The 14300-nt window shown below is 39.0% G+C and overlaps 1 protein-coding gene across 1 annotated transcript; it reads right to left on the bottom strand.

The window, feature by feature from the left end:
- Positions 1-449: 449 nt before the first annotated feature.
- On the bottom strand, positions 450-13757 carry rbm24b (RNA binding motif protein 24b). The gene is made up of 4 exons (XM_088999328.1): positions 13454-13757; positions 12105-12228; positions 9632-9686; positions 450-2168 (listed from the first exon to the last, which is right to left on the bottom strand). The coding sequence occupies exons 1-4, from the start codon at positions 13619-13621 to the stop codon at positions 1793-1795; spliced, it is 723 nt and encodes a 240-aa protein (XP_088855454.1). The 5' UTR covers positions 13622-13757; the 3' UTR covers positions 450-1792.
- Positions 13758-14300: the final 543 nt, after the last annotated feature.

The following is a 14300-nucleotide window of genomic DNA, read 5'->3' as shown; positions in this document are numbered from 1 at the left end:
GCGGTTTACTTAAATTTCAGTGCATCGTGGATTTTTTTTTTTTTCAGGGAAAAAAACCTTCAGAATAATAAAATGCCAAACGACTCAGAGATTTTGTACCAGGCAATAGCTTGATTGGTTCCCAGCACTGACATGACCCAATGACAGAACTATATCGCATGGTTTACAGCCACGTGGATTGGCTATGCATCTTCTCAGCCCTGCCCAGCACCCCCTCCCCTCTATTTTATCACTGGGTTATTTTTAGTTATATAATACGTAATTTAATAAAATACTTTGCAGATTTTTGTCTATCGCGGGTGGTCCTGGTCCCTATTAACCACACAAATAAAGGGATTACTGGAATACAACTCAAACTTCCTCAGTGAACAGTCTTTCAGTGTACTTTTATTACCACTCATACGAAACTCATCGCAGCCTGATAGCAAAAATACACAGAATAATTAACATTTTGTTGTTAGTTTCCCTTTATTTTACATACAAATTTCCAACTATGTTTTTTTTAAAAATAGTGTCTTGTAAAATGCAGGGCAAAATGCCTTTGCACTTCACATTCAGTGTCAGGTGACAGTAAATGGTTTCAAGTTCATGAGTTTCCTTATTAAAGTAGTCAAATACTGTACTATATACATAAAAAAGACATTTAAGTCTACAGGATAAACATTACAAATCTACACAAATTATTGCTGCTGTTGCACTCATATTTTGTTCTTTAGACAAATTGTAGCAGTCTTAAACATCCACCGCATGCTCTTGATGAACGTTGTAGCGGACCTAACACCGCAAACAAGTTATTTATTATTGTAAGCTTTAATAAATAGATAAATAGCATAATTTAAAAAGGCACATTAGGAAATCATTCACATTCAAAAACCTGTTTTTTTTTTGCTGAGCTTGCTGGATGTGCAATTGATGAGTGATCTCAGCTATTTTTTTTAACCGCTATGAAAAAAAAACATTGATGCTACTCAGTTAAGGAATAATGGGACTTCGGGTGAATTTTCAGGATGAATTTTAAAATGTGAAAAAAATCTTTAAAGGTGATCTCGATTCATCCTTTGCTAATCTTTGGAATGCGCATATCATCAGTTTATTTATTTTTCAGTCATTTTTGCATAACTCGTTTTCAAATAAAGAGTTGAATAAATGGTCATGTCACAAAAGGGTGCTTGATCCATGACAAACACTTCAATGGCTTTCTGTGACTCCCAGTTTACAACATGGTCTCCCAGTGTAAACCAAAAAAATGGCAAGGTTCTGATTGTTGAGTCATCTTAGTTTTTCTGCATTCCGGGTTTATCCTGAAATTTCACCCCAGCCCACTTATCCCTTATTTTTTTGAATACTTAAGGGGGGAAGTAGAGGGGGATCTGTCTGCATAGATTCAGATAATACAAATCCTGAAAAAAAAATGCACCATGAGTGACTCACAAGTATTTCATACACATTTTTGGTAAATAAAGTAGTGGTGAAGACAATTGATCATAAGACATGAATGCACTTGGGAACACTTTGGAATATATACACACACAAAAAAAATGTAATGAAGATAAGTTAGTCTGCTTTTGTTGCTTTTGTTAACATTAAATCTTTTTTGCCGATTTATAAATATTAAATAACGAAAAAAATACTGATTTAATTTGAATAAAATACAGCATTTGTTTGCACGTCCTGTGATTTTTTTTCCTTCACTTTTCAAGTTAAAAACTCGTGCGGACAACCCTCATTGTAAGAGTAACTCAATCCCAAGTCGCACGGGGTGATGACATCTCAACCGCGCCATTTTTTTTTTTCACTGCATGCGATCCGTCTGCAGCTGCTGAGGCTGGTACTGACTGAAGGCGGCGGCGGCCGCCGCGGCCCCCGGGGTGGCCGCGGTGGCGAGCGGCTGCTGGACCGTGTAGCCGTAGCCAGCTGTGGTCATATAGCCCGTCGGGGCCGGGGACGCCGCGTACGGATACTGTTCATAGGCGGCGGCAGCTGCTGCGGCGGCGGTGGCAGCTGCAGCCGAATACTGAGCGTAAGCCGCTCCGGTATAGTCAAGGTATGGCGAGGTGGCGGCGGCGGCGGCCGCGGCAGCTGTCGCCGTGGCACTTGAGGGTTGCACGTGAGGGATCACCATACTGGGCTGGACAAAAGCCTGAGGGTAGACATAGTGAGCCGGGATCCTGTAGGACATAAACGCACACTGGTGAGCCGCAACGGAGTAATCCTGCAGGTGCCACAAAGACATCAATCCAGTCCTCAGAACACAGCAAATCCATTCATTAACAACCGGGGAGGAAAAAATAAACCCTACCGAGACAAGGAAAGTTAAAAAAGCAGCAAAAAAAACCCCACAAAAGCACCTGAATCTTAAATATTAACCCAACGCCGCACTCCACAACCTAGGCGACAAAATGCGAGCCGACCGCACGACACCACAAGGTCAAAACAAAGGAAGGGGGACATCGTTGTGCCCACATTCGTCACGCCAACAGCACACGTATAGGCATGCCCACACATGTTAGGTCCTTCAACACAAACAAAATCAATCAACGGCAAACAAGTCCACGTCACTGCTATGGAAATATGGAAGGATGAGGCTAGTTTAAGGTGAATTGCAACCGTTTTTATTGAGTGAGCAGGATACGGCGGAACCTTGGATTACGCCGCACGGTTCAGCATGAACGGGTTCTGCGGATTGGTTGGCGGGAAAATATAAATATTGCATATGCTCATGTGAAGACAGCATGTTCACTTCACACACACACACACACTAGGAGTCACTTATACAAACACTCCCCTACTTACGAACATTCGAGTTACGAACAACGGTACATAAACATTTTTGTAGTAACATATTTAGTATTCTCTCCAATTGTACATGTACATACAGAAAAGTCTCGTTATATCGATAGTACTGCTTATTACGATACTATTTCTATGAACGCAAAGAGAAAATTTACATGCCGCAGGATTGGATATATCGATAGTCCGGTTATATCGATATTTTTTCCGACTCCCGAGAATATCGATATAACAAGACTTTACTGTATACTTATCGAGCATTTCCACTATTTTATTAAATGTTTATTTATCAGTACAAACCAATACAGGTTACTTATACAAGCCTGAAACATACTTATATGAACCTTATACATACTTCTACAAGCCTTATAGGACAACCGACGTCTCCGGACAAGTTGTGTCCATAATTAGTAAAATCGCTTCAAATGACTTCTACTGAGCGTATTTTACAAAGATACCACCGCATATAGCTATATTTTACGTTTTAAGATTCACGCTGAATATTCAGGAAGTCTTGTTTTTGAGTTGGTGACAAGTCCTCACCCTACGTCACTGAAGGAACGCCCCTCACCGAGAAAGGACATACCTTGCATCACCTCAATGCATTTTGCGGTACTTTGTTAGGTCTGAAAACTTAGTGTTGATCCGTGTTGATGGCGAAATTAGAACGAAAACACATAAATAACGCGATGGTGAATCCTTGTGTGTTGCGCCAAGACTGCTACAGTGTATTTGATGTTCGCTTACAAAACGTCCCAGCAGACAATTTACACGGAGCTTTGTCACCCTCTTCTGCCTTTTTTGGGTATTGTGAGGACTAAAGAGTTTGTCACATTACTCTCCAGATGCATCAAAATGAGCTGGAAGACCTTCTTTAATCGATTGCAAACATTTATACTTTCCTCTTCAGAACTATTTGAATCATAGTCATAATTGGATGAGTAACAAGAAATCATCTTTTCCGAATCTGAAGCCATTGTTTTGATTCTCCAGCAAGGCAAGACGTCTTGGGGTGACACCACGAACAAGGGGGCGGGACCTTCTGAAACTGGCCACTTCCGGGTTCAATTTGAAGTAGTTTTTGGACACTTTAAGTCATTTTTATTGGTGTTTTGCATTTGACTAAAAATATCATACTGCGTGTTTTGGGTATTTTAGATGCTATAAAACGTTTTTCTGATGTCAGTTAGGAAACAAAAGTGATGTCGGTTGTCCTTTGAGCTATCTTTTTTCATCAGAAAAAAAGAGTTAATTCCTAATTTATATGGGTCTGGAGTTATATGAGTTTGAAATGGGGGCAGCTATTCAAGTGCAAAAGCTGCAAATATTGGCAGTGAATAATAATAATAATAATAATAATAATAATAATAATAATATAAATAATAGTATTAATGATAATAATCATAATCATAATAATACTAACAACAACAATAACACTACTACTAATACTACTACTACTAATAATAATAATAATAATAATAATAATAATAATAATAATAATAATAAATCCAATCCAATCCAATCCAATCCAATCCAATAATAATAATAATAATGGCAGTTTACATGCCCATCCGTTCTTGTATTTATGCTGAAACAAGAAAAAAAAATACTTAAAGGATGACCTACGTCACTTTTTTGTTTCCTGACATCAGAAAAACGTTTTATAGCATCTAAAATACCCAAAACACGCAGTATATTTTTAGTCAAATGCAAAACACCAATAAAAATGACTTAGTGTCTAAAAAGTACTTCAATTTGAAACCGGAAGTGGCCAGTTTCAGAAGGTCCCGCCCCCATGTTCGTGGTGTCACGGTAAGACGTCTTGCCTTGCTCGAGAATCAAAACAATGGCTTCAGATTCAGACAATATGCTTTCTTGTTACTCATCCAGTTATGAATATGATTCAAATAGTTCTGAAGAGGAAAGCATACATGTTTGCAATCGATTTAAGAATTTATTCCATGTCATTTTGAGGCATCAGGGGTGGGAAAAGTCGCACCCAAAAAAGGCAGAAAATGGTGACAAAGTCGCGTAAGGAATTAATCAGCCCGTTTCCACAGGCTGATTAATTCCTTATATGGAGCTTTGACGCACTCTTCTGCCTCTTTGTGGTCCTACACGACGTTTTCAGACCAAAGTACAGCAAAATGCATTGATGTGATGGAAGGACTGCTACAATGTGTCCTTTTTTCGGTCAGGAGCGTTCCTTCAGTGACGTAACGTACGGACCAACTCAAAAACAAGACTTCCGGAATATTCAGCGCGAGTCTTAAAACGTAAAATATAGCTATATGCGGTGGAATCTTTGTAAAATACGCTCAGTAGAAGTCATTTGAAGACATTTTCCAAATTACGGACACAACTTGTCCGGAGACGTCGGTTGTCCTTTAACAGCACTTCAAGGACTCCAATCAAATTCAAATTCTTATAGTACATGTTACGCTATCACTGGCAAAATTTAGTGGTGGCATCATCAAAAAACGATGAGGTAGGCAGTTGGAAACCAAAGAACAAACAGCAAAACACATGGAAGTTCATTCTTTAGATCAGGGGTGGGCAAAGAATACACACGCGCACACACACGCAAAAATAAAATAAAACAAGGGTAAAGTTCAAATATTTTTTTTAAGATCATCTAATAATTCATTTCATTTATAAGCGCCTTTCAAATAAATCTACTAATAATCTAAGCTATTGTCCTGTTTTGTAAATAAAATGTGGCATAAATGCTTGCCCACCCCCCTTAAAACACCGCTCACTGAGCTAAAGTGCCGCAAGATTAGACGACGTATCGCATGACATCACGTGCGACGAAGGTTCGGGTTATTTGTTTTTTTTTGGTTGACTTAAAAGCTTATCTTTCAGAAAACGTGTGTGTGGCTCCACTGTACTCCGCTGATATCACGACGTGGGGTTGTGGGGTGGGGTGGGGGGCAAGTAGACATTTGGCTTTGCAATCAATTTTTTATCACTCATAAAATATATTGAAGAGCAGGTGTGAAGGGGTTATATTTGTCCCTCTTTTGGACATATGACCCCCAACACTCAGCCCACCCCCACATACACACACAAACGTACACATACCAACTTGATTGACAAGAGAGGCTGGAGGCAAGTCTATTTTTTGCCGCCCTTGTCATGTCCAAAGGACGTACTGATCTCTTTCAGTAACACATGGCTTGGCTAGGCTCTCGCCAACTGTAGCCACTCATCTGTGCCACTTTGTCACGTCCAATCTCATGGCCGGTACAAAATATCACATATGCAAATAATCATTTTGCTATTCGTATCAATAAATAACTGTTTGGTTTATGTAATTTCAAAAATTGGTGGTTATTGGAAGGGAATTGTTTTATTTTCTACATAGAGGTAAGTGCTAACAACAAACCCAACATTTGTTTTGGTCCTTAATCGCCCCAATAATAATAATAATAATAATAATAATAATAATAATAATAATATAATAATAATAATAATAATAATAATAATAATAAAACCTCTAAAGATGGAGGACACTGATTTGCTGTGGCGACCCCTTGAAGGGAACATCCAAAAGGAAAAGAAGATAATAATAATAACAACAACAACAACAATAATAATAATAATAACCATAATAATAATGGTAATAATAATAATAATAATACATTTAATTTATAAGCCAATGTAACAATGTAGATATCGCCGACAAATACAAAAAATACAAATTGAAGTTATTATTTCTAAATATATATATTTTGGGAAATAACCCCAAGCATTATTTGTCAAAAGTCAGAAAGTATAAGTTGTCTGTTTTCCTGAATGCATTAGAAGATGGGTGTCAAAGCTGAGGCCCGGGACGCAAATGTGGCCCGCCACATCTTTTATTTCGGCCCGCGAAAGCAAATCAAACTTGTGAAATTTGCTAAAGTCTGAACCCAAATTTTAAATTGCCGTATGTAAAACCACAATCATAATCATTATTTTTGACTGCAAATTTAAAAACTAGATATTCATTAACTCATTCACTGCCATTTCCGAATTTATTGGGAATTGAAAAGTATGACGTGGAGCACCATTCCTGAATTTGTTCGTGTTTTGGTTTTTCTTGCAGGGGGGGGGGGGGGGGGGGGGGCTCTGGTAAAGCACTGGTAAGACATCCGAAAATGTTCTTCCCTTCCACAAGGGGGCAGCATTTGCCTTTTGTACAGCCGCCCCCATTTCAAGATCAGCTAACTCCAGATCCATACAATTTAGGAATTAATGTTTTTTTTCCTGATGATAGAAGAAAGTTTCAGGTTTCTTACGCGGCATTGAATGTTTATGTTGTCCTAAAACTCTGCGGGTCCTGCAATTTGAGTGAAAATGACAAAAACCCTGGCACTGTAGTGGACATTTTTTTGCAAATCATCTGGCAGTGAATGAGTTAATTTGTTGTGCCCCCTATGTATAATACGAGGAGGGTATTAAACTTTCTAATGGCTTCCCCAAATTCATAATGCGCTTCAAGAGGAAACTACAATGTGGCCAGAGCTACCAGCAAAAAAATTAGTTTGCTGACAAAGCTTTTCGGATGAGAAGCGACACGTCCGACACCTTCAAAGAAGTACACATGAAGAAACCTTTTCATCGAGATACCGCCACTACCAGAAACCATTTTACATAAACATACATTTCACCTTATCTACTGACGTGGCCTATTCCTCACTCGACACCATAACTTTGTTTAAGTAAGAAAGCTTTTAAAAGGAGCCCGTCCTTGCTTTGATGCCATTTTTATTTTTTTGCAGTTCTTCCATTGGAGAGCTAAATAAAGGTGCTTTGTAAGTCACCAGGACACACGGGTAATCTGCAACATGGGACCAAAAGGCTTCCACCTGTTATCCACAGCTGAGCGCCGATGCCTTTGCCATACATTATTAACAGCAGCGCTCCTATTTTCCATCCGAATTTGAGAGGGGCGTACAGATCATTGTAGCAAAGGGGGGGACAGCTGCTGCCTGCGAGGCACGCTTGGCTCTCGTGTCTGTGGCCCAGAAACATTTGTCTGTTGACTTACAGAGGTCTATAGTTGGGGGTGCAAGGGGGGGTGGGGTTATTTTATACTCGCTATTGTACGTGTACAACTCAAAATTCAAAGTGACGGGTTAATTGAGAGGAAACAAAACTCCCACATGCAGGCTAAGGGTTTGTTTTGTTGGAGGGAATCCAATGGGGAGCTCTTATCAGAATCCTTTTTTTTTTGTTGTTCGTTCACAACAAAACATGATCATTTTATAGTATTAATAAGAATAATACATTTCATTTATAAGCGCCTTTCAAAACTCTCAAGGTCACTTTACAGTCACATGATACATTTGTCTGTGGGTGAGCAGCGGCAGACACATGCGCCGGCGTTCACTCACCCAGATACAGTTAGCTAGCTAGCTAATATACAACTAATAGATAGCCAGCTAGATAGCTAATAGATAGCAAATAGATAGCTAGCTAGATAGATAGCTAATAGATAGCAAATAGATAGCTAGATAGCAAATAGATAGCAATTAGATAGCTAGCTAGATAGATAGCTAATAGATAGCAAATAGCAGGCAAGATAGCTAATAGATAGCAAATAAATAGCAATTAGATAGCTAGCTAGGTTGAAATAATAAAATGTGATGAAGCAGGGACTGTCTGACTATACAGCAGAATGTTTTTTAAAGAATTGTAAAAAGATAGCTAGCCAGCTAGCTAGCAAATAGCTAGCTAGCGAGATAGCAAAAATCAATCTAGATAGCAAATAGATAGCAATAAGATAGATAGCTAGATAGCTAATAGATAGCAAATAAATGGATAGCTAGATAGCCAATAGATCGCAAATAGATAGCAATCGGATAGCTAGCGAGCTATATAGCTAATAAATAGTAAATAGCTATATAGCTAATAGATAGCAAATAGATAGCAATTACATAGAGAGCTAGCTAGATAGCTAATAGATTGATAGCTAGATAGCTAATAGATCGCAAATAGATAGCAATTGGATAGCTAGCTAGCTATGTAGCTAATAAATAGTAAATAGCGAGATAGCTAATAGATAGCAAATAGATAGCAAATAGATAGCTAAGTAAGTAGAAATAATAATATGTGATGAAGCAGGGACTGTCTGACTATACAGCAGAATGTTTTTTTTTGTTTTGAAATTACTGTTTTATGTTAACTAAACAAAAAAAAACACAAAGAGAGGCAGAATAAACAGGCTACGGCCCAAAAAGTGTTCAACCCATTGCAGAGTTACACCGTCTTCACTCAAATTATGAACCACGAACACCCCAAGCCCCAAATAGTTGTAGAAATGAGCACACAAGTTAAGCTGAACACCACATCATACTGAAAACAAGGCACACAGCAATCTATGTGCTATGAAAACCAACAAAAAAAACTCAAAAACAAAACAAAACAAAAAAGATACTCCCATGCATCTAATCACCATTTCAGCTCGTTTGCGTAATGTTTACAGGTAAACGCTTTAGTGCTCTGCCCAATAGTAGACTCCAGCTATTCCTCAAACCATCATCTCCTATTTTAACCGTTACTGAGCCCTGTCAGATCAAGAGAGAGACACACACAAACAACATGAAGTCAATCCGGCAGTTGGCTAAGGAAGGGGCAGAGGGGAAGGAGAGGGGAACGGGGTGGGGGGGTATCGTGGGGGGACACATGTTCAAATCCGTCAGTCAACGCTTGAGAGGAGCAGTCATCATCACTAAAATGTCCTCATTCAACAGGGTTTAAACAGGTGATAAAAACTATAAAAATGTCACGATGAAGCGACTGTTATGGTTTTCGAGGTGAGGGTGGGTTGGGGGTGGTGGATTGTGCAACATACCCATAAGGTCTTTGGATGAATGCCGGGTGGATTTGAGGCATGCCAAATGCAAAGCCTAGAAAAGACACACAAAAATGAAAGATAAGATAAAAAATAAAAATCGGAGATCGAGTCGATCGACATGAAAAAGAAATTGACAAACTGTGAGGAAAGTCGAGACTTTTGTCTTGACGTGTCGCATACATCGTATTTCACCTTGAGGGACCATGAGTATAAAATACAGTATTCGCTACTCATGAAAAAGTCTGAAATTACACTATGGGAGTTAAACATGACAGTTCAAAAGTTAGAAATATTTCAATATTAAAAAAACCATAAAGGACAACCGACACCATTTTTTTGTTTCCTAACTGACATCAGAAAAACGTTTTATAGCATCTAAAATACCCAAAACACGCAGTATGATATTTTTAGTCAAATGCAAAACACCAATAAAAATGAGTTACTCTTCTACTTCTTTTCCTTTCGGCTTTTCCCTTCAAAGGGTCGCCACAGCCAATCAGTTTCCTCAATCTTCAGAGGTTTGATTCACATGTTTGTTTTGGCCAAGCTATTTTTTATTTATATTTATTTATCCGGGCTTGGGACCGGCACAAGAAGACTTATGTCCCTTTGCGGCTACAGAACAAGCAACTCGGCAATAAAAATGAGTTAAAGTGTCCCAAAACTACTTCAAAATGACCCCGGAAATGGCGAGTTTCAGAAGGTCCCGCCCCCTTGTTCGTGATGTCACACCAGGACGTCTTAGCCTTGCTCGATAATCAAAACAATGGCTTAAGATTCAGAGAAGATGCTTTCTTGTTACTCATCCAGTTATGAATATGATTCAAATAGTTCTGAAGAGGAAAGCATAAATGTTTGCAATCGATTAAAGAAGTCATTCCTGTATCATTTTGAGGAATCTGGACTGAAATGTAGCGTCCCAGAAAATGCACAAGATGACGCCCAAGCTCTGCTGGAAATGGGCTGCTTTGTCTGCTGAGAATTTGTGTCAACTAGTATCAAATAGTAGTCTTGGTGCAACACACGATTCACCATCGCGTTATTTACGTGTTTTCCTTGTAATTTCGCCATCAACACGGATCAACACGAAGTTTTCAGACCAAACAAAGTACCCAAAATGCATTGTGTGTCGCTTTCTCGGTCAGGGGCGTTTCAGACGTGACGTCACGTCAGGCATCGTCATCAACTCAAAAACAAGACTTCCTGAATATTCAGCGCGAGTATTAAAACATCAAATATAGCTATATGCTGTGGAATCTTTGTAATATACGCCCAGTAAAAGTCATTTGAAGTGATTTTACAAATTATGGACACAACTTGTCCGTAGGCGTCGGTTGTCCTTTAAACTTTGTCATCCAATAAGTATAAAATGTGAAATGTCAAAAAAAAATGGATTCATAAACATAACATGTGGCCTTTAGACTAGAAGTTGCGGGCCAAATTTGGACCAACACATATATTTGACGTGGCCAGCGAAAGCCAATCAAACTGCTATGATTCTTCATTAAAATGTTTTACCAAAATTTCATGTTCTCGTATGGACTATATAAGAGAGCTGTTGTAAGGCTTCCTGTGACCAAAAACTTCATTAATGTGACTTAAAATATTGTTAAATAATCCAATTTTCTTGACTTCCTTTTTGGTTTCATAGTCTCCACGGAGAACATAAATGAGTTTGGCACCTCTGATATAGACGAGTACTCCAAAAAAAAGCACATTTTACAAAGATTCCACGGCATATAGCTATATTTTACTTTTAAGACTCGCGCTGAATATTCAGGAAGTCTTGTTTTCAAGTTGATGACGATTCCTGAAGTGACATCACATCAGGAACGCCCTTGACCGAGAAAGCGACACACAATGCATTTTGGGTACTTTGTTTGATCTGAAAACTTCGTGTTGATCCGTGGTGATGGTGAAATTAGAAGGAAAACACATAAATAACACAATGTTGCTGTGAAATGTTAATTTCTCCACTGCGAGACGAATAAAGGCAAATCTAATCCAATCCAATGGTGAATCGTTGTGTTGCACCAAGACTATTTGATACTAGTTGACACAAATTCGCAGCAGACAAATCAGCCCATTTCCAACGGAGCTTGGGCGCCATCTTGTGCATTTTCTGGGACGCTACATTGGAGTCCAGACGGCTCGAATTGATATGGGATGACTTCTTTAATCGATTGCGAACATTTATGCTTTCCTCTTCAGAACTATTTTAATCATATTCATAACTTGATGAGTAACAAGAAAGCAAAGCGAATACGAAGCCATTGTTTTGATTCTCGAGCATGGCAAGCGTGTTTTGGGTATTTTAGATGCTATAAAATGTTTTTCTGATGTCAGTTAGGAAACAAAAAAAAATGGTGTCGGTTGTCCTTTAATGTGAGATACTCAAAAGTGTAAACAACCCCAAATGAGGAGCCAAATAAATAAATAACTGCTGGGGTGAACAATAAGCACTTCTTACCTGGCTGTATGACCCTAGGCTTGGCTCCTAGGTAGGCCAAGTTCACATTGGCCTTCCTGCCATCTATAATTGGGTTGGGGTCCTTGCAAGCTCGGTCAGCGGACGCTCGGTCTGCCATGGTCACCTGTCAGAAGAAACAAACAATATGAATTTCTATTATTAAAGACTTCAAATAGTGTTTTCCAAATCTAGGGATGGGTTATATAATGGGTCTTTTTGGAATGGATTAGCCTTTATTAGTCTTGTAGTGGAAAAATTTACATTTCATAGCACCAATGTTATGAAAGGAAGAGGAAAGGAAAGGAAGAAGTAGAAAAACAAAATACAGGACTTGCTGTAAAGGCAGCCAGTCTTGCGTCTTGAAGTGGAAAAAATAAAAAATAAAATAAAATAAATAACGTTTATTCTCATAAGTGTTGTTGTGTTATTGTACTATGGTCTATGTCAATACTGTACCAATACATGGTGGAAGCCGTGAAGTAATGTAAAAATAATATACTTGAGTACATCTTCCAGGTATCTGTATTTGAGTATTTTTTTCACTCTCCATAGGTGACCACTTGATGTAAAAAAATAAAGGTGTACATCAAAATAATTCAGGTGAACCCAGGTTGGCTGATTTATTTGACATCTTTGCTCCCTGTTGTGAACCAGGTAGCTTAAACACAACGTATGTTAAACAAATATTCCCCATTCAATGCCTTATTTCAGATTTTTTTATTACATTGCCAGCTCTATTGATTATTCATTGCATGTTTTTGTAGCGTGTGGAATATTAAATGCACCTAAAAAATTCTCTCATCTGATCTGGGAAAATGTTTTGCTTTTGTTATCAAGGGCTAATTTAGCTTTTTTTTTTTGCTTGGGTAAGTTAAAACATTGTTGGAACTGCCGTGATTAAACATATTATTTTATTTTTACTTGTGCCAAGATATCAACATTGTTAATTTTCTACAAATAAAACTCCAAACGAAAATATTTTTATTTGGAAGTTGGGAGTTATGCTGTGAATAGTTTCAAGAACTTGTTTAACTCAAACTACGAAGAGCAAAATTGAGAAACTATTCAACAGTATCAATATTTTCAGAGCTGAAACTAACAGTAAAAAATACCATCATACTTACAATATGTCCCCCCTTTCCCTTGACTTTTATTTCAAATTGTATATTGTTTTACACGAGTATCTATAATTCTGCTCAGTGCACTGTGAGTAAGCATTCTGCTCCAATTCATTTGACACATGTCAACAAGCCACATATTGCCCAGCAACACCGCTTGTCGCACGTGCTACAAGAACATTGCAAAACGCCAACTTTTTATTGTCTTTCTTTTTTGGAGTGATCACTTACAAATCCATAACCTCTGGACTTTCCCGTCTGGCGATCTGTGATGACCACAGCCTCTTCGATGTCCCCGAACACCTCGAAGTACTTCCTGAGACTCGAGTCGGTAGTGTGGTAGGGGAGACCTCCCACGAAGATCTTAGTGAAGGTAGTGTCTTTTTGAGCCGAATGCATGTTGGATGAAGTTAATCGAATTAGACGAATTCCAAATAAAACGGGGTAGGGGGGAAAAGGCACTTGGGAGCTAAGAACGTGAGTAGAGGGAGATGACGTGAATGTGCCAAGTGCGACTCCGACAGGGCAAGTTAAGTCCGCTGGTGGTAGGCGAGGGGGGAAGAGGAGGGGGGGGGAAGGAAAATGACACCTGTTAGTTTGTTGCCCACTTGTCAGATGTGTCACATGTATGTAACTCCAACCAAATGGCGTTCATCTCGCTAGAACTGCCTCACAGCAGTCGGAAGAGTTGGGGAAACATGTCCAATAATGAACGTAAAATGTGCTCGTTGTTTATTACATTGTGGGTTTTTCAAGAGTTGAAATGGGGGTGTACTTGTGCGCAGAGCGTCCCCTGTTGGCTGGAGGTGGAAGGAAACAAGCGTATGTGTTAAATTTGTGAGTTTCTTGTGGTTGTGAGTGACGTCGGCGAACTTTCGTACGTTCTTAACTTTAAATTACAGATAGATCAGACGTCATTTGGACATCGGAGGTTTACTTGAGGCAGCAACGGAGGATCCAAAGCTGTTGTGTCGGAGGAACTGCCGTGACGTCATGTGGCAGTGTGGCCTATACTACAAAAGCCATGTTGGCTATCGGGCCATAACCCCGCACAGTTATTCGCAACTCTTAATCGAAA

The sequence above is a fragment of the Hippocampus bargibanti genome, linkage group LG06 (assembly GCF_051943395.1).
Source record: "Hippocampus bargibanti isolate YZ-2025 linkage group LG06, ASM5194339v1, whole genome shotgun sequence".
Taxonomy (NCBI): domain Eukaryota; kingdom Metazoa; phylum Chordata; class Actinopteri; order Syngnathiformes; family Syngnathidae; genus Hippocampus; species Hippocampus bargibanti.
Note: the sequence above shows the minus strand (reverse complement) of the source record. Positions and strands in the feature narration are given on the sequence as shown.